This window comes from Patagioenas fasciata, chromosome 6, assembly GCF_037038585.1.
Source record: "Patagioenas fasciata isolate bPatFas1 chromosome 6, bPatFas1.hap1, whole genome shotgun sequence".
Classification (NCBI taxonomy): Eukaryota; Metazoa; Chordata; class Aves; order Columbiformes; family Columbidae; genus Patagioenas; species Patagioenas fasciata.
In genome coordinates, this window is record NC_092525.1 from 25,787,519 (window position 1) to 25,812,283 (window position 24,765).

Sequence of the window (24,765 nt, forward strand, 5' to 3'; positions counted from 1 at the left end):
GCACGAGGTATCTGATAAGCACTACTAGTTAAGTACATGCATACTAATGTATAACATGAGCTTTATTTTGTTTAAAGCTTCCTTTCTTACCTGTCGAAGAGTCTGGATGACATTCTTACCCTGTGGTATTTTAATTCACCATAGAAAAATTAAAGAAAAAAAAAAATCACTCAATGCCTGTATCAGAGACTGGAAGGAGAAGCAGATTTCTGAGCATCACCATAAAATAAATTGTGAGCGGTAGGCTAAATGAATCCAAAATAATATCCTGCATATAAGATTTTTGGAAACAAATTTGACATGTCAGGAATTTCCTAATTGATGAATAAATGAGTTGAGGAAGAAGAAGGAATTGAAAAACACGCTTACCAAAAGTCACTGTTTTCTTGGGGACAGGCTGAGGGAGACTTCAGGATCCATTGTTGAAGTTTTAAAATGGGAAACTGCCAAAACAAAGATCTGAATCCACAGTTTACCAGATGCTAGTTGGATGGTGTAAATACCAGCTCAGGGAAATACTCTCTTGCTTTGTAATTATTTCACTAATTACATAAAGAGATACTTCTCTAGCAATATTTTAAGAAATTAATCATGTAAATAAAGTATAATGAAAAGAAAAATAGGTCTGCTGCTTGAATTATGGGAGGAATAAGTAGTCCAGTCTCTCAAACTCTGTTTTCCTCTCATTAAACTAGGTCCAAATCAAAATTTCTTGTTCAAGATCCAAAAAAAGAAAATGTTTTAGTAAATTTTTTGCATGTCTTTAGCACACTCAAAACTCTGCAGATGTAATTCTCCAGTAAGTAGTGCAGTGAAAGCCAATGAAACAAAAATACTTTATGAAATAAAGAAAAAGATACAACCTTATGTCTTTTCTATCTGCTTATTGAGTTTCTTTGAGTGAACAATGACTGTGAAAGAGTTGATCTGGGTTAACAAACCTCTTGAAAATGAAAGAAAACATGGTCTTAAAAACATATTGTAAACCACCAAAAAGTACCAAGAGAGTCTTGAACAGATCCTAAAAATAAACCTTTCTGTGAAACATGATCAAAGTTTAGTATGAACACACTTGGACAGAACATACTGAAAAAGAATTTAAGTAGAATACATATCTATTGCGTAAGCAGTTTAATGAGTCTTACTTTAAGCCTTGTTGATCTGGCTTGAGCAAAATACACCCTCAGACTCCATCAGCAGGTACAGAAGTGGAGCAAGCTAATCCTGGAAAGGAAGCCTTTATACTAAGAACTGTTTTGAATTTTACACAAACTTACTTTGTGGACTGCTGAAGTGCTAAACTATCATTTTTCCTTCAGAAAAAGATGATTGCAAGTAGGATACAGGTTTACATCATTTTAATGACAATGTTTACAGGTAAATATTTCCTTTTTGTGAAATTCTGTGTGCACTTAGATTGTATTGAACATGTAGTATCTATCCAGACTGCTTGCTTTTATTTGCTTGGTATTTATATAGTGATAAGGAACTGGAAAGACAGAAAGCTGTAAACAGATTTCTAACCAAAGTTGCATATAAAAAGTGTAACTTGGATAATAGTTTTATAACTGTTTAATCAAAATGAAAATTAGTGGCATTCAGTACAATTATGCTTGAATAATTGCTTTTGTCATTCTGCTTCTGCAGGAAACCTTTGCTCCTAAATTTGAAACAGATATTTTAATTAAGAGGTTAATAGTTAGAAATTGGCTACCCTATAGTAATAAAGTGTAAGTGAAAAAAGAAGACAGATAGATATGAGTAGTGTTGTCAAACTGAGTCAAAGGAGCTATTTCTTTTCTGTTTTGAATAAAACTTCATGGGATGAAAAAGTAACCATTATCTGTAACAATATTATTTAAATACTCACATTGTCTGAAATGTTAGGTAGGTGTGTCATATATTTAGAAGAGAAAATTCTGAATGATCTTACTTTACTTTTTACTTTAAAAGCACAGATATGTTTATCTGAGCATGGTAACTACTGAAAAGAAAATTGTTCCTCTCGCACTTGCTTTTGGTTTGTCCTACATTTTCTGAGAATACTTTTTCCATGCTAACTTCTGCAGTCTGAGCTATTTGACCTGCTTATACACTTCTATAAATATTGACTAATCCTTTTATCTAGAGTGCTTTTATCTTGAATGACAGTGGTCTTTGCTTGCACAGCAATTGGCAGATAACAAGCAATATCAACACCACTTGTAAGAACAGTTGATTTACTTATTCTTGATATGGAAAAATGGCTTAGTGCTTGTCTTTTAGTGTGACCTATATTTATGTTTGTGCTAATCTTATTACAAAATAGTAGGCATACATATATAAGTATGTATATACAGCTCCACAAAATAATTATTTTGCAACATATTCTTAACATCATTACTTAAACATTTGTGTATAGACACTGAAATGCTTACAAAATTAGACATATTTAAGTTGCTTTATGGTAGTAACTTTGCATTTTGTAACTGATGTTATTTGTTGTCTATAGACAAGAACACACTAAAAACAATATGTACCTCTCCTGAAAAAACTAATTTTATTTATTTGCTAGACTTTGATGCTTTTGTCATCAAATGCATTATCTACATTTAATGGTAGAAACATATGATTTCCAAACAAGTTTAGCATTCTCCTGAAATAATTCCATTAATTTCACATCTAATTTGATGAAGCAGAAAACAACACAGACACTAAGCACTATTGTAAAGTTGGGTTCAGTTTATGCTTCTGTTTCATCCTTTCCAGAGACAAGTCACTGCTGCAAGGTGGGACAAGCTACAAGGCAAAGGTGATGCCTCACAGGTGCCATGGGATAATAAACTAATATACACAGAGTCATCAAGCATTACTGAAAATGCAGTAATTAAGTATCTGGCCATTTACTATGCTGATTTTTATTATGAAAGTTTTAACAGAGGCTTCCAGTCTATAAATCCTTAAGCACATTCTGACCACTCTGAAGCTCTATGGCAAAACTAAATACATCCCTGATCCTACTCTTTCTAAGCTGCATTAGTTTTCATCTCTGACACAAAAACCCAACAAGACCTGCATTTCTGCAGCCATCACATGAAGGCTGAGTTGTATACAAGACCCGTGGACACATTGTTCTGAATGTCAAAGCAGGGAAGGGAGCAATGTCTTGCAGGAGATACGCTAAAACATTGACCAGAATAGGAGAGAGCTCACTGTAACTTCACTTTTCACATACTAGAATAGCAAAAGCAGGACAAATTGCTACAACAGAAATTGCCATAAACTGGATAAAGCAGACATCATTCTGGCCCCCAGTCAGTAAAGATTTGGGCAGTGCGCTTTGCTTTGAGAAAGTCAACCCGAATGAGTCATATTTCTGCCAGATGCCACTACACATTAAGGTATACATAGACATCTCACATAGGAATAAATATAAGCCTGGCAGAGAGAGACTGCTGCTGTAAAACCCCACAGCCAGAGAAAGGAGATAGCACTGTGTCTGATAAGCTGAAGCTTCAAGTGGAAACTATATACTACAACTGAAGACTGATGAGTGAGGAGAATCACTGCTAAGAGGTCCTTTTATATACATACTATGGCAACTTCACTTTCAAACAAATCTCAAGCAATTCTCAGTTCCCTTCTGGCTCTCCTGTAACTCACCAGTCTTTGAGATGGGTCTAGTTACAACTTTGATTGAATAAAGCAGACAGGCAAGGAATTAGCCTGAATAACTACATATATCTATTGCTACTTGAAGCAATTCATTGTGGCTGAATGCTACTCTGTAGTTTTCCATGAGAAATGTCTCAATGTGAATTCGTGTGTGAAGCTAGGTGTGGTGCCTGGCACCTAGCTGCAACTCTGTGAGTCTCAGCATACCTCTATCTAATTTACAGCACCAGTTTTGCTGCAGGGACAGGCATAACTATGTCTGTTAAGTACTTTGTGCTGATGATACTAGTTTGAAAACTAACTGCTAAGTATTTTGTATTTTTCTCTAGAATAATTATGAAGGGAAGTGAAAATATTAGAAGGCACACTAAGCATGAATTTTCAAAAAAGAATTTTGATATTTTGACTGCTTCTAAGGGAGATAAGAAACAGATTTTCCCTGATCCATTGCATACAGATCAGTCACTTGATTGGTCAAGGGAGAAGTTACTATAATTACCGCTTTATAGATGAACAACAGTGCAGAGGGATAAATGGATCACTTTTACAAGAGAAATATATTTGTGTTTCTTTGTGAAGTCTGATCCAGTGGACATACATCACATCTGTCAAATTACAGTGAAGCTGAGATGAGGAGCTCTCCTTTTCCCCAACATACCAGAAGCCAAGCATTATATGGAAGAAGAGGAAACATGAGCCTATATTGCCCATTTTCTACAGAAGTGCTCTCATCACCATGTTCTGAGATGTCTGAGAAAATATTAGTTTCGTATTTTCTTGCTTTGTATTCTCTATATAGGAGAAGTGAAGAAAGTTTTCCTGTAGATACAAGGTACTAGGAATATTCTGCTGAGACGTACAGATTTAAACCCCTCCAGCAGCTTCTCTCAGATCTTCACATCCCAAGTGAAGTCCCCTCACAGTATGAAACTGTGGCTGATGGACCAGGAGTCACTGCTGCCTTGTTTTTGGAAGAAATGAGATCTGTTGTTCATATTTGAACAACTGCAGTAGAGACCTGATCCTGAAATATGAGAACTGCCCACTCATTGTTGTCAGGATGCATCTTGCTTCATCTTGGTCAGGCTGCTGGTAGGAACTGTGTTTAAGGTCTGCTTTGGATCTCTTCTCACACTGGGCAGCTCCCTGTTCACTCTGTGAATGTCATTCTTCAGATATCCAGCTTGCTGGACATACATTTTGCAGAGGTGTTCACTTACTTGTTGGTCTGTCACACTGTATCATATAGTACTTATAAGTCCTGTGGCTCTCACTTGAAGATTGTTGCTCAAAAATGTTTCATATGGGACAAGAAATAGTCGTCTGTTCTGCTTTTACTATCTGGAAGAGAAGAGCAACAGACTATAGTCCAGCTCATCAACACACTGTATTATGAATATGAACTAAGCAACAATTCTTGGCTTTTTATGTGTGATAAATAATTCAGTTTCTCTCAAAGCATTCTAGATTTCTACCACAGAACAGGTGGGAAACTTGATCACATCATTTGGAAGTTATGTTTATCTCAATTATCCATATCAATCACATTATTCATATCAAAACTGTCAATTTGTTTGGTTATTTTCTCCAAAATGTGATTATTGATAAGGTGTTAATATACTTCACACAAGAAAGCCATAGCATGTGAATGGTGTTTTTGTATTTAATATATTTTAGACTTGTGAGTCAATTATCTCTTTATCAAGACATTCCCATCTAATAAAATATAATTTAATTACACACATTATTAAAAATGTCATGTTGGGCTCCAGTTATCCAACTCAGAATGTCTAATTCTTTGTTTATTTTTCAGGTACTCACTGTGATGAAGACATCGACGAATGTTACATGAACCCTTGCCAAAATGGTGGAATCTGTGAGAATTTTCCTGGGAATTACACTTGCCATTGCCCACCTGCAGACAAAGAAGGGATTTATTACGGTGGCTGGAACTGTACAGAAGTCCTCCATGGCTGCGCTGGTCAACAATGTCAAAACAATGGAATATGTATCCCACATTTAAAAGATGGCCAACATGGATTTAGCTGCATATGTTCACCTGGGTATACTGGAATACACTGTGAAACCGTAACCACGTTTTCTTTTCAAGGAAACAGTTTCCTTTCGTTGAAGAAACCTGTCACCCCTAAAAAGGAATTTTTCTATAATGTAAACCTGAGGTTCCAGACTGTGCAACCTACAGCTTTTCTGTTTTACCGAGGGGAGAAAAACACATTTGCGAAGCTGGAGTTACTGAATGGCTACTTACACTTATCCGTGCAAGTCAACAACCAGCCACAGGCTCTTTTGCATATTCCCCATAATGTCAGTGATGGAGAATGGCATTCAGTGGAGGTAACCGTGGCAAGAGCTGTTACTCTTAATTTGCTTGACAGCTCTTGTGTAGAATCATGTCTCAATAAAAAATCTGCTGTGATAGATAACGATCACGTGATGCTTGCATTTCAGAGCACGTTTTTGGGTGGCTTACCAGTGGGGAACATTAGCGGCAACTCTCTTCTTAACATCTATAATATACATTCTGCACCTTCATTTGTAGGCTGTCTTCAGGACATTGAAATAGACTTGAATGTTATTACTCCAGAGAACACATCACCTGAGTCATCCCTAAATGTCAGGACAGGATGCACTAAAAAGGACTGGTGTGAAACCCACCCTTGTCAGAACAGGGGACGCTGTATCAACCTGTGGCTGAGCTACCATTGTGATTGCTACCGGCCATACACGGGGCCAGGCTGCGCAACAGGTAAGGGAGCGCTGTTGGCATTCATGTTTTAAGTGGTTGCTGAAAACACGATCATAAACCATCCTGCTTACCCCGTGACGAAACGGCCTGACCCTTAGAAACTCTGGAGCTTAATGTCAGCTGGCAAGAAAGTGCAAGAGGTCAGTAGTAGCACGCCTTCATTATTTTTTAGTTACTTCCCCAGGAAGGCTGCTTTTCAGCCTGACAACAAAAGTCAGGCTAAACTGGTGGATTCCACTCATTCAATTTTAAAACCTTCACGGTGCTCTTAGCACGCCATAAACTCTGGAAAACTGTAGTTCACTGGAGGTTATGCACCCTGAATAAAATTTAGAAAGCAACCAAGTCACTTGGAGTTTAAGTCTTACTTTCAAAGCATTCCTTGAAAATTTTATCCTCAAGCTCTCTGGGCTTTTATAAAGGAACTTATTTAAGGCAATGAAAAGCAAGCAAAAGTACTGCAAGTTAAAAAAAGGACAGATTCTAATTTTAAAAAATGAACAAGATTATACTATTAACTTAATCTGATTAGCCCAAGGAGAAGGCAGGGCTGCAGAGGCAGCAAACGGGGCCCATTCAGCTCTCAGCTGGTCCAGCTCTGGACAACCACTAACCAAGGGGAGGAGTCATCACCAAAGCTACTCAGTGACCAGAGGGAAAGGTGTCTGTGTCACAGTGAACGAAAGAGCACATCTCAGCAAACAGCCTCTTTGTCAGTGACGAGCAGGAATACAGAAGCTGCAGATGCCTGTAGCACTTTCCCTGCTACAAATGATCTTCGCAAGCACCGGCTGAAGCAAAGGGAAGGACAACACAGGTCCCTGCCCAGCTCCCAGCTGTGCTGCATCTGATGTATGAAACCCCCTGCAGCTGTAAATGCAGCACCCCAGGAACATTTTTGGGTGGACTCTGTGACTTTTCCTTAGCAAAAGTTTTAGTCATTTCAAACAGGGAGTTTTGTTTAAGAAAATTGTGCAGCACCCTTGCCCCTGCTTCCCTCTCTGCCCTCTTCCTAACCATCCACACATGGGCAATCACAGCAATGTGTAGGGAGGAAGAAACGCATACATGCATACATACATACACATATTCATATATACATACATTTATGTATATATATTTGCCAAGTGGACTGGAAAAAATGAAGTGCAATGGTAGAGCCATGGTCAGATTGGAATGGACAGATCCTAAACTGGTGTAAACTGGCGTGGCTGCGCTGCTGCCAGTGAAGCTACATTGATTTACATCAGCTGAGCGACTGCCTCAGGGGTTTATTGAATGCATAGCTGCGGAAAGCTGTAGCTTGAAATACATTTCAAAATGTTGAAATACAATTTCTTTTTGTATTATACACTTGTTATCAATACTTCTCAATAGTTTTTGGTTTTATTGCAAAATGACAAAGTCTGAGAGGTAATTGTAACAGACTTCTTTGAAGTCTAGCTGTAATTTATCCAAAGATTTGGAAAGCAACTTTGGAGTATAGGACAACATCTGGTAAATATGTTTCCCTCCTCATATGAAGCAAAATTAAAACCAGTCAGGGCCAGGAGAGGCTTACACTGGCATTAGAACTGTTGAGAATGATTAGAAAGTATGCTTTTTTTTTTTTTTTCTGATGACCACAATATTCCTTGCAAATCATGGCACCATGCCATTTTGATACATAGGTTCTAGATATATGCCATATTTAAAGGACTATGACAGGTCTCTTAAAGGCAGAGTGGGGGAGACTTGTGGTAAAGGATAACATAAGAAATGCTAGTGTCTTTTTGAAGAAAAGTTGCTGCCAAGTATTTAATTGACAAGAGGCAATATTTTCTCTACATATACAAAATAATAAACAGATGTTGACTCATTTTGATCAACATCCAGATGTTGTGACCCAAGAGGTTAATACTGACCAAGGTGATACTAGCCATCTCATCAAACAGAAGATCAGATTGATGTTTTATATATATATATATATTTATAAATAGAGAGAAATGTAATAAAGTAATTGTAAACATGAAATGCCTTTTTGAAGATTAATGCTTCCTTCTAACACTGCAAATGTGTAATCCTAATTCCAGGAGAAATTTTCTTTTTACCTGCATGAAAAAACAATATAACTGAGATTTCATGCCTCAAAACACCCACCTCAACAAATATTTATTTCTACATACTAGAGTTTGAACAAGGAGATGTGGCTATATAGGTAATCTTATTCATTGAATTAAAATATTTTAAATTTAATTTACTTATTAAATTGTCTGTTTAGGAGCAAACAAGGGATTTATTCCTGTTGCTAAATAATATTACCGTGCCACATAGAAGTACAGTATAGTTGTTAAAGGTCTGTTGGGGCTTCACAATCAGTCCTCTATTTTCATTGGGTTTTTTAATGTAGTCATTAAAAAAAGTAGCGCTGCAGGCGGAAACTTGGCCTATGAGGTCTCACTGTAGGAGTTTTACTGCACAAAAGAGGACTGACTCTTTAGCTATGTGAGCTTTTTTTTTTTTAAAAAAAAACATGTTTTATTCTTTCTATGAATTTGATATATTAAAAATAGCTCTTGAAAGTGTTTAGGCAGGAAGTCTGTAATATTGAGGACAAGATCACGAAACTTAAAGTGTAAAAATAGAAACACTTTGTTGTGCTTTAATGAGATGACTCATCAGAATAAAATACGGTTGGGGGTACATATTTTCTATCCTTACAAGTCTGAAAATCATTACTGAAAATAGTCAGGGAGAGAGACAGATGGTTTCGGTTTAATCATTTTAATTGATAAGCACAAAAAAAAAAAAGAAAAAGGCTTACCCAATCCTGGATCATTTTTCCCCCACAACACTGCAGTATTGCAGGCATTCAGGACTGAACAGGATTCACAACTGGATACAAGCTGATGTGTATGAGCACGTGTTGAGCCTCAGCCACAGAAAGTCAGTCCAAGGACTGAGGAGCCCATGCAGCACCAAATAGGTGCCCTGCTTGGAGGTTTTACACAAAAAAGGATTTGCTGAGCAGCTTTCAGCTAATTCTATGAATCAATGCAAAAAAAAAAAAAAATCACAAAGTTCCAGAATTACATTAGCTTCTTTGGTAAGCAGAGGATCAAAGCATCCAGATTCTTTTCAAAATGATCTTTCTAAGGACCAATCCAGGAAATCATATAAATCTGTCCTTGTTTAACCATTTGAGAACACAGCATTACACGGAGCATGATAAAGGGGGAGAATATGTCCAATAATATAACATCTGGTACTGTACTGAGGCTTAATGCTACAGCCATGAAAGCCAACAGGAATTTTGAAATAGAAGCTATTTACAGCTGGATCAAGTCTTTATTAATCCATAAATACCAGCACATCTTACTACCATACATAAATATTACCAGAAGCAGCTATTTGATAATTGCATTCTCTCCATTCTCATTTAGCCCTAATTATTTTATTTTTCTCCCTTCTTTTCTTTCTCTCTCTTTTTTTTTTTTTTATTTTTATTTTTATCTTTTCTCTTATCTCTAACTTCAAGAGTACATTCCAGGCCGGTTTGGATCTGCAGACTCCTCAGGCTATGCTGCTTTTTCTCTTGATGCCTCTCAGAATGAACATTTTAACATATCAATGTTTGTCCGAACACGCAAGTCTTCTGGCTTGTTACTGGCTTTGAGAAACAGTACCCAACTGTACGTAAGAGTCTACTTAGAAGGTGGGAAACTCACACTGTTAGCTCTAAATTCCATGAAGTTATTAGGCAAACACTCCATGAATGATGGAAACTTTTACTTAATAACATTAAAAATAGAACCAAATAAGGTGGAACTGTTCCAGTCCTCTCAGTACCTAGGCTTTATTTCTCCTCCGGTACTAACCATCCAAAGTAAGGATATTCTTTACATTGGAGGCCTACCAGATAACAAAGAAACTGATAGAAACGGCAGGTATTTCAAAGGCTGCATCCAAGATGTAAGAGTGAATAACCAGCCTCTGGAATTCTTCCCCATCATCAATGCACTGAATTCTCCTGTCAACCGGACTCTGATTAATGTCACCCAAGGATGCACTGGTGACAATCTCTGCATGGTAAGAATGTCATTTTTCAGTGCATTTTAACACGTCTATAATGGGAAATTTCTTTTAAGTTTTTGTACATTCCCATACATCATTTGATGATAATGACATCCTAGGAATATTGTAAAAATACTAGGAACTGCAGGTGTTTCTTGAGTTATGCTACATATGATGAGTATCAGCAGATACTCATGCATATTGGAGAATGAAAATGTTTTAAGGCTGAAATAATGGTTTTTACCAATTATTTAACATGTGCTCTGTGCTGTCATAGTGCTGGTTTTTATCGTTTTCCATAAGAAATAAACAGAATTCTCCTTTCTTCCAAACAGTACCACATCCTTAGGGCTGTGAGTCCACCAGCTTTTATTCATGCCTAGGCTGTCTCTTCTCTTTCACCATAGTCCAACCCTTGCCACAACGGTGGTGTGTGCTATTCAATCTGGGATGACTTCACTTGCACGTGCCCCCCTAACACAGCGGGGAAAGCATGCGAGGAAGTGAGGTGGTGTGAGCTTGGTCCCTGTCCTCCTGAAGCACGATGCCAGCTGGTGCACCAAGGATTTGAATGTAGGTACACTTCAGTTATTCCTATAATCTTTGGAGATTAGAAAAATTAGACATTTTCATCAGAATTTCCTTTAAAACTCATTGTTCACTGCCTCTAAAGTTCATTCAAATGTTATATCTTTATTATAATAACAGTTACGACAGTTGTAAGTAATATTAATGGGAAGAGTCTGCTCTACCAAACCTAGAAATTTTCAGCCAGACCCTTTGACACAGACACTGATGTTTACAGGATCTTTGCTTTTGACTTATTCAACAGAACTTGTCAAGGTTGTACAGTAGATCAGTACACTGTCAGAGTGTGAGTGTACCTCTCATACTTCCACTGCGGAGATAAGAGGATATCCAGTATTGGATTAATCTTAGCATGTTCTCCATCCTCCTGAAAAGACAAGCTACATGACATACATTGCATCATTTGATTTTCTTAAATGTTAAATATCTTTGAAGAAGTTTACTTTAATACCAGCAAGCAATACAGTTATTCAACTAGTATTTTCATAAGAAGAACCTGCATGCCAAGCAGTCTATTAGTTTGAAAATTGATGACCATTAGCTCTTTTAAGAACATTAGCCACCTTGCATATCTCTTTCCTTCTCCACTTTCCTTCTCCTTCCCACCCTGGAGTGGAATTTGAAAAGCAAGTAAGGATTTTGAAGCAATATTTTTTCTTTTTGTTATCAAAGAAAACCCTAATGATGCTGTGAAGGAAGATAAATACACACACAGTCTGATGGAAGCTGTTAGAATGGCTGACTCTTAGGAATGAGAAGGTTGGTCAACAAAAGATTTCTATTGTAGACAATTTGCTGACAGAACAATATGATGCTATTTTTCTTGAGATTATTAGAATCAGTACTATAACACTTGCTAAAATTTATAACTGAAATCAAAACCATTTCACCTTCTCTAACAGACATCTTTAATGATCACATCAAAACACATTAATGACATTTATTATTGCATATTACAGTAGAATATAAATACACGCAGAGAGGTGAAAAGTATCTGAACTGCTTCCTTTTGCTAAACTCAAACTAAGGTAGAAAAAGAGCTGTTTTCCAGGGACTGTTTGTTATACTTTCACCTAGATAGCTACATTTAGCAAGCCCTTTAGGAAAACTTGAACTCCAAAAAAAGGAGAAGAAGCCAATACAGGAAGCTGATGTGGGGAACATCAAGTAACAGCAAAACTGCATGCCCAGTGTCACAGCTGAGAGTAAAGCACATCCAAAAGGCTTGATGTACTCAGGACTTAAAAAAGAGTTCTGCAGGAGTATTTTAGCTTTTGAGCTTAAAAAACCCTCAGCTTTATGAGATATTTAAAAAATCAGAAATAATTTTGAAAAGCGCTTTCATTTTTAGTATGGTTTCCTCTGAGGAAACTTTTCCTTTTGCACCAGGCAATATAGTTATACTTCTGCTGCCTTAGTATCAGGATATACAGTAAACAATTACCTACTCCCAGGAGTTCTTTTCACCAAGATTCACTGAGCCCAAAGATAGTTCAGGAACCAAACTTATCTCAGTGCTAGGATCTTGCAAAGCTAAATTTGTCTGAAGCACAAACAGAAGACATTCCTTCCCATCTCCCCTCCCTGTTTATAATCCTCATAAATCTCACAACGTGCAAACTTACAGCCCAATGATTCTGTGCATTTTAGTAGAAACCATGCTCATGAAAGATGTCAAATGTTTTTGTGAAGATGTCCCTAAAGCTGCCGTAATGTTGCCCATCAATTTTCTCTCATGGCAGCGCAAAGCGAGTGCTCTGCTGCCCTCCGAGTGCTGCCAGCCCAGGCTTGGAGCCCTCGGCAGGGCTGGGGAGTGTGCACACAGCAGGAAAAGGTGGCTTTAAACATGATAGGAATGACTCCTCTCACACTGACTTTGAAGGGGCTTTTTGCCAACTGACTTCAATTAAGTTCACCCTTTTTGCATCCGTAAGAGTAAATTGGAATCCAATCAAATACTTTTAAAAACCTCTTTTGTGCTTTACCTGAGAGAAGAGGATCTGAGGACAACGGTTCACCAAATGCAGATCTGTCATGAGTAATAATGAGCTGCCCCTCCTTAGGGAACAAACATAAAATGACAAACAGATATTTTCCTTCGGAATACCCTCTCAGCCTCAGGTTTTACAATTATGCTCTCCTTCTTTTTTGTCTAAAGAGGGAAGAGAGATACAACACTAATGTGGATTGTATCTTTAGAATGCTAACTTGAGATTATGCGTATCAGCACACTTCTTATGCCAATATAGGTGGTGCTGGCACTGCCCTGTAATCTCTTTGGCCATAAAGGGCAGGCAAGGATAACTGAAACATGGGTGGAATTTTATTTTTTTCAGCAAACCCACAAGGATTTACATGACAGGGAGCATGGGGCACTGAAGAGACGTTGTTCCACATGTATTGGTTTAAAGTTGGCCTGGTTTCTCAATTATTATCTTTGCACAGGTCTTGCTAATGCAGTGTTTAGTGGCCGAAGCAGTGCGGTATTTTACAGAAGCAACGGAAAAATCAGCAGAGACCTCACGAGTATCGTATTTGGCTTTCGAACTAGGGACACTGACGTGATACTGCTGTATGCGGAGAAGGAGCCAGAGTTTGTTACCATCAGTATTCACAATTCCAAATTACTCTTTCAATTGCAAAGTGGCAACAGCTTTTATAAGCTGACCCTTGCCAGTTCGCTGCCTGTGAGTGATGGGAAATGGCACCAAGTGATGATCTCTATGGTAGAGCCCCTGTCCCAATTCTCTAGATGGCACGTTGATATAGATAACAAGAAAGACACCGCAACTAGCACAACTGCTGCAGGAAGCCTCAACTTTTTAAGAGAAGAGACAGACATCTATGTGGCTGACAAGGCTTTCGACAGTCTGGATGGCCTGCGAGGATGTATGAGCACCATAGAAATCAGTGGCATTTATCTCTCTTATTTCGAAAATGCTGACATCCCTACTAAAAAACCTCAAGAGGAGCAATTTCTCAAAATATCTGCAAACCCTGTTCGTACTGGCTGTTTTCAGGCAGATGTTTGCAGCTCTGATCCCTGCATGCATGAGGGGATATGTGAAGACTCCTATACTTCCTACCACTGTGTGTGTCCAAAAGGATGGACTGGCATCCACTGTGAAGTGAACATTGACGAATGTTCTTCAAATCCCTGTATTCATGGAAACTGCACCGATGGGATCGCCTCTTATGAGTGCAGCTGTGAACCTGGTTACACAGGGGTAAATTGTGAAGAGGACATAGACAACTGCCATGGCCACCAGTGTGCAAATGGGGCCACTTGCATTGATGAGATTAATGGATATTCTTGCCTGTGTGCTGGTAACTTCACCGGAAAATTTTGCAGGTACTATAAATAAGGCAGATCTGCATGATTTTGTCAGGTCTCTTCTGAAGGGTTATTACTCCACTGGTGTCTCCATTTTAAACACAGATGTTATACATCTATATATTAATCATGGGCGCACAATTAATGTATAAAGAGTCTGCAGTACAGAAAGCTGTACAGACCAATTAGATGTGGACTGAGGCAGTGCAGAGCTGGCAGCTCAGGAAGAGACCAATGAGGCAAGGAGCTAGGGAACAAGGCACAGCTCTGCTGCCAGCCTGGGTCCTGTGAGCTCTCTGATGGCAGGATTACAAGTCCACTAGATTTCAGAGATATCTGAAATTTATATATAGATATATATTTATATCTTTTTTAGAAAAAAAATATTTTAATGGTTTTGAGTCTCTAAAACCATACTTTATTAGAGAAATAGAGCTCTAGAACTATATGCAGAGAAATTCAGAACTGGTAGGTAAAAGAAAATAAGAATAGAAGGACTTGAAAAGTTTTTTTCTCCACCCACGGCGTCTTTGCTATGTGAGTCTTTTCCTCCAAGCTTGCTCTCTCAGCCCTGCAGTCCCAGTGGCTGCAGATACCAGACAGCCCACTCTTTCTATCACTTCTGAGACTCCCCACATGCCCATTTCCTATTCTTCTCAGACATTCTGTAAAAGCTGCAGGCTCTTCCCTGGCCTCTCTTTCCATTAATTGCCCTTCTCTACACACCATAAACTTCTCCCTTCTGAGCATGTCTCTTGCTCTCAAACAAGGCAAAATACTTCTCCTTCCTCCAGAGCAGTCCAACAAACTCAGTCTGCAGCAGCCCAAAAGACACAATCATCTTCATGCTGCCTAACCACAGTCTTTTAGGCTATAATTACACAATTCTCAATTCTTGCTGGCTTTTTTTGAGCAGTGAGTACATCCTGAGATTTAGAGATGCCTTATACTGGTCCAATATGATCATCTTGTATGCTAAGTCTCTCCTTTGAACTCTTTTACTAAGCTGTCCTGGTATGACATAGATCCATATCAGTAATGTACGTAGAGCATTGTGCCCCTTCTTTTTATCATTTGCTAAGAAATTGATTATTAAAGTTGCCAATAAATACTTAGCAAAAGAAAACTAAATGCAGCAAATTAAAAAGAGCAAAGCAAAATATGTTTTATGAGTCTTAAACCTCAGTTTCTGCTGTCATTCCTTTGAATGACACCCCAGCCAGTGACAGCATTGCTCCCCTGGTGCAGTCGCTGCCTGCTGCTGACCACAAGCACCCCAGGCACCGGGAGTGTAAATGAACACAGATGTGGGGTTTCCTTTCCAGAGAGGAATCCCAGGAGGCACTAAGTGTGTGTAGCCCCTGAAACTGTGTTCATTTACAGGTAAAATGTAATGCCTTTCCCGTATGTACTGAATACTAGCAGCCAGCAGCAGCACTATTGATATAGATAACAAAGACACCGCAACTAGCACAACTGCATCTATATGAAGACTATCAGCACTAGATTCTGCCTTCAAATAACAAATTTGCAAGGTAGATCTAAATATTTCCCCCAAAGCAATGGCCTAGAGTCAAATGAAAAGCTAAGAGAGCATGAGACATCCAGAAACAAGAAAAGTGCAAATAACTGCCATTGTCTTCTTACCTAGATACAGAAGGTTGCCATACACGGTTTGTGGGAATGGAGAGAGAAATCTCACATGTTTCAACTATGGCAACTGCACCGATCTCGGCGTCGAGCTGACTTGTGTGTGCCTGCCAGGATTTGCTGGAGAACGGTGAGATGCTTTGCCCAGTAGAAATTTGTGTAGCAATTCTTCCAAAAGCTGTTCCAGAAGGGCCCAGAGGGTAATAGCCACAGGGGTTTTACCATCCTGCAGAAATACGAAGTAGTTGTTTAATTCTTGTTCCTTGCTTGAGTGGCTTTGAGGGTGTGAAGGTATAGCAGTTTTACTTGGACAAAAAAATCACACGTTAATGAAGAAAGATTCAATCCAATATACTACTATTAGCTCCTGTGGAAGATATTTCTTAGACAGCATTATACACTTGCTTCTATGTGCCTGCTTTTTGGCTTCTGTGCCCATTTTGTATACGACAAGCTAGAATGTTATCTTTCCATAGATGGGGGCACATAAACATACTTATCCTGCTCATATACAAAAATCTGCTACAATACACTGACACATGAATGTGCAAAGCTGTTTCATTTTCACAAGTATGTGTTGTGAATATACAATCTCTTATTTCACAGGGATGGTATGAGATTAAATACCTGCTGCTGTTGCAGTGTGTTATGAAGTATGAAAACAGAATTATTATTTTTAAAAGTTAAGAAATACTTTTTACGTGTTCTAGTTTAATCTGACATAAAGGCACCTTCCTCATAGCGAAATTCGCATCTTGTAGCATATTGTCGCAATTCACACCATTCCATAATGTTCTATAAGTAGCTGTGGAGCAGGGTGGCCTGACAGCCCCAGGGCATTAGGCGCTCTAGAAATGTAGAAAGATGTCCCAGTCAAAATATAGTTTCAACAGGTAAGGGCACCTTTTTGGGTAGTAAGAAAGAAAATACCATACATGGTCTTAGTGAAATTAGCATTACATCAGAGAATAATATCCAAAAGTTCAACAGGACCAAGTTATGTTGGCTTTGCAAGAGCAAAGAAGTTTTCCACGAAAGCTTTTCTTTCTCTCAAAAACTTATTAACCTGCTGATTTTGGGGAAACAGTACAGTAAGCTATAAAAGACAGACGAAATTAAAATTTCCACCCACTCAATGTACAGTGTAGATGGCAGACACGTCTGCATTGTACTGTTTAACTCAGCCAGAAGGTCTGTGTCCCACCTTACAGTATGAAAAACAAAAAGAGTGAAAAAATCAAATAAAACATAAAAAAGTAAAAGCATTTTCTTAAGACACTTCTTTGGTGTTTACATTTCTCAAGACTTCAATGTAGAAGTACTTTTGTACTTTTCCCTTCTTCCTTCCCCTGCCAGGCAACTTGCTAACTACAGCTTTGGGAACGAGTCCTCCTTACATCCATCCCACTGGCTGGCAATAATCTCTATTTTATGGTTCCCAGGATTCTCGTATTGAACAGCAGCCTTGTACCAAGCATACTGCACTATAACTGACTATTACAGCAAGGCACTCTTCTCCAATGGTTAAAATTGACTGTTTGTCCTCTTTTCCCCCAGGCTGCCAAGACATAAACCAATAGTACTTCGTGCATGCAGATCTTAGTATATCAAGTGAGACAATGTCACCCCTTCTTTTTTCAGAACAAATTCAAATGTATCAGTTAATCAGAAAATGTAAACAAAAACGCTTTTGTATTTTTTTATATATATATTAGATTGAGAAGGCAGGCATTTTCCTTCGGGACAATATTTCATCTCTCAGAAAGCCATTGATTCACAGTATAGAGAAAATAGTATATTTCTATGTCAATCTATTGATTTGTGATCACAAAAAAAGCCCAATGAACTTAATAATAGGTGGAAACAGAAATGTGGAAATATTACTCTTCATAAAAGCAGATCTAGTCTCTTGAAAACAAATGTTTCATTCAGTTCAGGCTGGGATTTTCAAAATTACGTAAGGAAGATAGATTTTTAAGTATTCCTGAAGTTCAGTAGGATCTAGGAGCCTAATTCCCTGGAAGATTTGAGGGGGGGGTAGGGGGGTGGGATGGGGGTGTATTTTTTTATTTGCATGGGTAAGTTCACAGCTGTAAAATTTTTGTACATTGCATGCTTTAATTCAGCTTTTTGAAGTATATGAATATAATTCACCATTGAAGGAAACTGTTGAAATGTTTCAAGAGATTAATAAAATTAGATAAAAGGGTTTAGGATAAAGAACTGTTCTCCAGTGTAACACATAAACTTTATTACATGGTTATGAGTATGATTGAACACAGCAATTCCTTATAATTTGGAGGGAGTTTATCACATTTTTCTTCAAGAATAAACCTGCTTTTTTCACTGGAAAACTTAGGATTTACTGTTAGCATTACTTGAAAAAAAATAGGAGTAGGGAATTAAAAGGGAACACTGTTGGAGCAGAAAATCACCAAATCATTACTAGTTTTCAGACAATCTCACACATTCTCCATTAGTATTCAATTGGTTGCTTGAGAAATTTTAAGAACTCAAATTTCATTTATCATCAGAATTAGCTTAAAAGCACTTAATAGTTCATTTTTAAGCTCACAAAGCCCTGTTCTGCACCATTCTTACCATTCTTGGAGCCCATTTCCTCAGAGAGGCTGGATAGGAGATTCTGCTGGGCATCTATTGGCATTTCAAATTGAGAAAAGAAAAGCAGGTGAGCATTCCTGGGGCACTCAGCTGGGAAAAACACACGTTTATTTGACTTACATCCAGACTACTGAGAAGGAAAACGTGCCCTCGGCTCCCTGGAGTACTGAAAATAGATAAGCAAGCTGTTGGTAGCACTTGCGCCAGATCTAGCTCTAAAATCACACACAAACTTTCATTTCACATTGCTAAGCACCATTAACCACGAAATGCTTTATGGAGATGAAATTTCTGGCTTAACCATCCATGTTTCAAAATAATACAGGAAGTTCAGGATTTGAGTGTGGCTAATCAGGCAGTTAATAAAATCATAAACACGTGTGGAAAGATATCACAGAGTTCTAATAGAACAACCTCCTCTTCCCTCCCCCAAAAGCTTCTGAATTAAAAATGTGCCTGTTCAGTGCATTTGATTTGTGATTTCAGATGCTCACTATTTGCAGTCTTTCTTCTAGGTGCGAAAAGGACATTGATGAGTGCAGCTCCAACCCGTGTCTGAATGGGGGCCTCTGCCAGAACCTACTCAACAAGTTCCACTGTCTCTGTGACGTGAACTATGCTGGAGACCGCTGTGAGATCGATGTAAGCGACCTCTCCTTTTTTGTCTCTTTACTGTTGTGGCAGAATCTCTTTCAGCTTCTCTCCTATCTTATTCTACGAATGGATGATGATCCAGCAGTCGAATGGGGTGAACAGGAAGACTATTAAGCAATCTCTAGACTTTTGTATTTTAATGCAGCAGAAGATGCCTTGTACCAAAGAGCTTAGCAAAGCAATACAAACATCAGAGTTGTAAAACTTGTTTTATATTTCCTTGAATGATTTTCTATTAATCGCTTTGGGTCTGGTTTAATTCTTTCACTTAATTTTAGAAGAAAAAGCTAGCAGATCTAAAGTGTCTCATCCCACCTCCACCAGAGCATTTCACTGCATACGCACTGCCAGTGGGCAACAGTGGCACACGCCAAAAGGCAGTACATGTTAACGAGAACTATAACATCACTGATGGTGGCATTCAAACCTTACTGCAATGAGTGGCAAAGACCTGCTGCCTTCAATGAGGCTAATTTTACCATTAAATCTTACAGATGGTGACCATCTCTGCATCACATGCCGTGTTCATTGCTGTTTCTTTCGCAGTTAGGTCTAACATCTGGGAAATCATCTAGGATATTTTTTGATAATTAGATAATGGTGTGGATTAGCAATTGGTAACACGCTGAAGATGCTCTCACATCCATTTGAATTAGTGGCCATCCTGCACTGGTGTCAGTAACCCTGAATCTCTGCTCTGGTAGCCTGTACTCCTCCGATATAGTATTCTGAGATAAAATACAGGCATCTTAATCTTCATCGCAATTCCACTTTCAGAAATGGCCCAGTAAGGGCACCAGACTTTAAAATCATAAATTTGTTATTTATTCAAAGATTTCTACAACTTCAAGTAAATCTATGTTATCCATAAATAGATATGAGCATCATCCAACTTAAGTGTGGGATATGGGATTTTTCCTTCTTAGGAAGCAATCAAGGTTAATTCAGTTGATTGGTTGCCCCTGGATTGCTTAAAGAATGAAAATAAGAAGCCTGAAAATTACAAATATCAGGAAGTTTAACAAAAAAGTATTACATATGGTTGCCCTTGAGAGTGTGGACACAAATGAAGTAGATTGTTAAATACAGAACAGTAGTAAAAATTGAGTTTTTGTTTTTCTGAACAATTCTTTAAGGCAAAAACCATTTCTGAATGGTTCAGCTCTATTTTCAGGCATTCATGATCATATTTGTGTAGATTCTGTCCTGATCTTAGTCATTTAAATAGTGTCCTTGTGTGATGATTCAAAAGAATAAGTCCTTATGAGGTGGTGTTTTAATATTAAAGGGTATGGCATGTAGCAGAGTTATAGAGAAGACTAACACTGGGCACTGAGGTTTTATTACTTCAGAGAGAACAGCTGATCTTTTGCAGAAGCCCTTGAGCCCACTGAGATCAGCTTCTCCCACTTCAAACCTGACCCTGTTTCTTCAGTCGTACCCAACTTGCTGTGTTTTGGACTTGGAGTGTTCGTGAAGAGCAAATCCCACCTTAAATTCTACAGTTGCATTAAGACACCTTAAAATGTGTATAAGTGAGATGTCAAGGTTACCATTTTGCCATGGCAGGATATAGCTGAAGTCAGCTCTATAGCTGATCAAACCTACAGTGTCAGAGGAAATTACATTTTTTTTTTTTTAAATGAAATAAATATTTCTGTGTGAAATGTTTACATTTTGATTTAAAATATCAAAGTAAGACAAAACAAAATGAAAACATTCACCTTGTTTTGAGTTAAAATGTCAATTTTCTTTCATCTGGAGAAATTTAAAATCATAAACAACATATTCTGTTGGAAATGTTATTCCAAACTGTAGATTTCATTTAATCATAGCTAAAAATGTTACTTGGTTCAGTATTGTTGAAATGAAAAACTTAAACAAAAAATAATTTGAAATGAAAACTATCATATGATATCAGAATTTTGACTAAAAACAAAGAAATAAGAAATTTTGAAAATTCAAATGAAAAAAATGATGCTACTAACCAAAGCTATTCAAAACAAGTTTGGAGTTTGTTTGTTTGTTTGTTTGTTTTGGGGGTTGGGGGGGTTGGTTGGTTGGGTTTTTTTTTGTTTGTTTGGTTTGGGTTTTTTTGTTTGTTTGTTTGTTTGGGTTTTTTAATCAAAATTAAGGAACTTACAATAAAGTTTTGTGGGGGGTTTTTTGTTGTTGTTTTGTTTTTCTCACTGGGTTTAGTTCAGATGCCATATAAGTAAATTGAACTGTTATGTACTTTATGTAATATTCACTACAGGATATACTACAATAAGCAAAAAATTAATCCTGTTATTAATGTTGAAGAAAGCTAGAAAGCAATACGTGTAATAGCAGTATGTCTGACATACTATAGCTATATGCATAATATGAAAAACAAAGAATGTATCTGTATAGAGATTCTAAACCTCTTTCTCTCCAATACTAGAAACTTGATATAAAAGTGAACATATGATAATACAGAGTTTACACGGATTTACAGCAACATGCAAGTTACTAATCTAGAATATATTGCCATAGCACCAGTTCACTCTTTCTTTTACTGATTACACACCTGTAAATTACTTCTTTCCTTCCTCTAATGCCTTGTCATCATGAAACATCTCCCGATTTCAGAAATGCTGCTCCTTTTCTCTTTGTACTTCTGTATTCTCCACTCCATTATGCATCTGTACATAACTTTCTTACCTTTATACACAAAATAAACCTTCTGCCTTTGTCTCTTTATGTCTGCTCCTTGTTTTCTGCTAATGACTGTGTTCATTTGCTTTGAGTGTGCCATGTTTTCTGAACATCTGCACTTTACAGGTACACCACACAAAAACTGAGGTTGCATCTTCCCAATGTCTCTCCAGCAGTGCTGACCGTACAGGGCCAGGCTGGTGCTGCCCAGTGATGTGGTTCAGCCGCTCGAACCACTTCAGCTGCAAATACTGTGTTACCCACCAAGGGTGACCACCTGGGTAGCTCTTGGTGCCTTACAGAGCTCAACTAAACAAGCCCCCAGTCCAGCGATTCAGAGATAAAACTATTTTATCTATATGGCTTGAAGTGACTTTTATTACTTGGTTCCTCCCTATGTACTGTCAACACTTACAAAACTGTTGAGCGTTACAAGGTCTCTGTCAACATTTTGATGGGCCATCCCTTTCCATTGAGCTGTTGTAGCCCATAGGCTGGACCTGTCTCACAAACAGGTCTTCCAACACACCCAGTGGAGAACAGACTTGATATTTCTAGTTTAAAAGGTTAAAAAATAAAGAAGCAAATACCAGATTAATTAAAATATCTTTCTTGAATATATATATTATCCAAAGAAATGCAGTGGTGAGACAGTTATCACGAAACAGCTATGTAAGCAAACATGAAAAAACAGTTGGATGAATGATGACACTAAGCACTGATTTTTTTTTTTTTTCGGTAAGTCCATCCAATTGCTAAGATGTTTTTAAATTTGAGGGGTTGAAAAGTCCATTATTGATGTTTAAGATAAAACAGTAAGATCTTCATACATCCCCAGTGTTGCATTTTTATTGGAAATCTTTTGATATTTGATTTTTTATTTAGAACGCAAATTCACAGTCATGTTCATGCTTTTGTGAGAATCTCAGTATTCATTTATAAACCAGCCAAACAAAAGAAATTTTAAAAAAGAATCATTCAGTTTTGGGTGTTGAGAAGAGCTTAAAAAAAGAGAGTCTCAGTGTGCTCAGGGTTAGAGGAGGGATACCAGACATGCAAAGGAAAGAAAGCAAACAAGCAAGGTCATGACTTTTTGAGACATGGCTTGTGGTATTGAATACTGGTATTATCTGTAACGGATCTGCCTATATTTTGATACTAAGATTCAAACTGTTTTTCAGACACCAGTGACTGTCATTCAGAAATATGGGTAATGAGAAGTATGAGAGTTTGGACTTGAGGAAGAAGTAAGACTTGTGAAAAGAAGGGAAAGACAGCAGAGGTACTAGAAGGTAGAGCAAAGGGCTTTGCATCAGCTGTAGGATGAAGGAAAGTTTTCTTTAATGTGTTTGGCAAACACATGAGAGGTATTTCACCAGGGAAGTATACACAGGGAATGACAGAATTCCTTTATTGACAATAACTCCTACTTTTGACCCTTAAAATCCAGGCTCTGACTGACCCTCCTCTGCAGGTTCACCAATACGATTCAGCCTCTGCCAGCAGTATCCTGCCACAATTTGTCTACAAAGAGCCCATATGTTTGTGAATTGGAAAACATCCTTGATGTTGTATGCTTACTCGAATTCTCATGCTCCCAGAATATTTCTTCTTTAGGAAACTATGATCCAACACTCAGTTTACTCGGTGTATGGGACTACAGTATGTTGCTGAAACTAAAAATAGGAAAACAGCTGCTTCAAACTCGCAGTGATGAAAGAAGGTATCATTCTTCCATTGCAAATATTTTTTCTGGCCTGACACCCAAAAGTTCAGCCAAGGCAACCCTTTACTTGTATCTATTAACTTTTAGCACTTGACCTTACATTTTATATATTGAGTTAGTGATTCTCCCAAAAAATAAGGAAACATCTGTTTGCAGTTAAAAATTCTTCAATATTTCTACTTCAGGAACCACAAACTCTGGTCTTAAGAACCATAGCCTAAAAAAAAAAAAAGCCAGGAAGAGCCTCCAGCAAGTCTTCTTTCTGTGTTACTTACATTACTATTATCTGAAAGAGCTTTCCAGAGAGCGAAAAAGAAAAAAAAAAAGCAGATTTTGGTTGTTCGTTTTACTTTGTGTTTCAAAAGTGCCCTGATGCCCCATTAGGCTCAGGAGCACATCCTGCTAGTGCTGGGCTCTTCTTGTGCTGGTAAAAAGCAGACACATCGACTGGTGAACAGCTCAGTCTGTACTTCAGAATTGTTTCTTGAATATTATCATCAGCTGCACCTTTGGGACAGCACTTCCTCAGAAAGCATAGCCTCCCCTATTGTACCTGTGAATATACATGAAACTGGAAAGTAGCAGTGGATTTCATGTCCCAGAATTCAAGTTCTACTTACGGTAGCTGCTGCTGTGCTCTCTGATGTACCCCTTTGTTGCTTGCATGTCCTCTTCCAGCTGGTACCATTCCATCCTCCTGGGTGCAAGGACAAGCATCATGCACTGGAGGTTACAATTCACATTTAATATCATTAAAAATACACAGATAAGCATGTAAGATATGTTCAATATTGAATATAAATTCAATAAAACTCTCTCAGGCTTCCATAGCACAGACACACAGAATTTTGATTGAATCTGCTCTACAGTGATTAGCTAATGTATTCATTAACTGCAAGGGTTAGTAATGTGAACGTAGCAAATGATACTTAATTACAATAATTAATGCCTGGTGATTCATGAATAATACATTCCCTAACTATTTACATATTCATACTTGTGAGGCTATTAATGGATAATTACCATTTGACTAAAAGA

The 24,765-nt window shown here is 37.9% G+C and overlaps 1 protein-coding gene and 1 long non-coding RNA gene across 6 annotated transcripts in view; one reads left to right on the plus strand and one right to left on the minus strand.

Annotated features, from left to right (window-relative positions):
* Positions 1-24,765, plus strand: part of CRB1 (crumbs cell polarity complex component 1) — a 105,728-nt gene that overhangs the window by 60,567 nt on the left and 20,396 nt on the right. For all 5 annotated transcript variants that reach the window (XM_071810293.1, XM_065842376.2, XM_071810290.1 and 2 more), the window contains 6 exons: positions 5,468-6,421; positions 9,939-10,489; positions 10,882-11,047; positions 13,508-14,414; positions 16,048-16,176; positions 19,184-19,310. In XM_071810293.1, coding sequence (XP_071666394.1) covers positions 5,468-6,421; positions 9,939-10,489; positions 10,882-11,047; positions 13,508-14,414; positions 16,048-16,176; positions 19,184-19,310 — 2,834 coding nt within the window. The remainder of the gene's footprint in view (positions 1-5,467; positions 6,422-9,938; positions 10,490-10,881; positions 11,048-13,507; positions 14,415-16,047; positions 16,177-19,183; positions 19,311-24,765) is intronic.
* LOC139828293 (uncharacterized) lies at positions 2,532-24,579 on the minus strand. The gene is made up of 4 exons (XR_011739748.1): positions 24,348-24,579; positions 16,044-16,272; positions 5,476-5,569; positions 2,532-4,995 (listed from the first exon to the last, which is right to left on the minus strand). It is a non-coding gene; the product is annotated as an uncharacterized lncRNA (long non-coding RNA).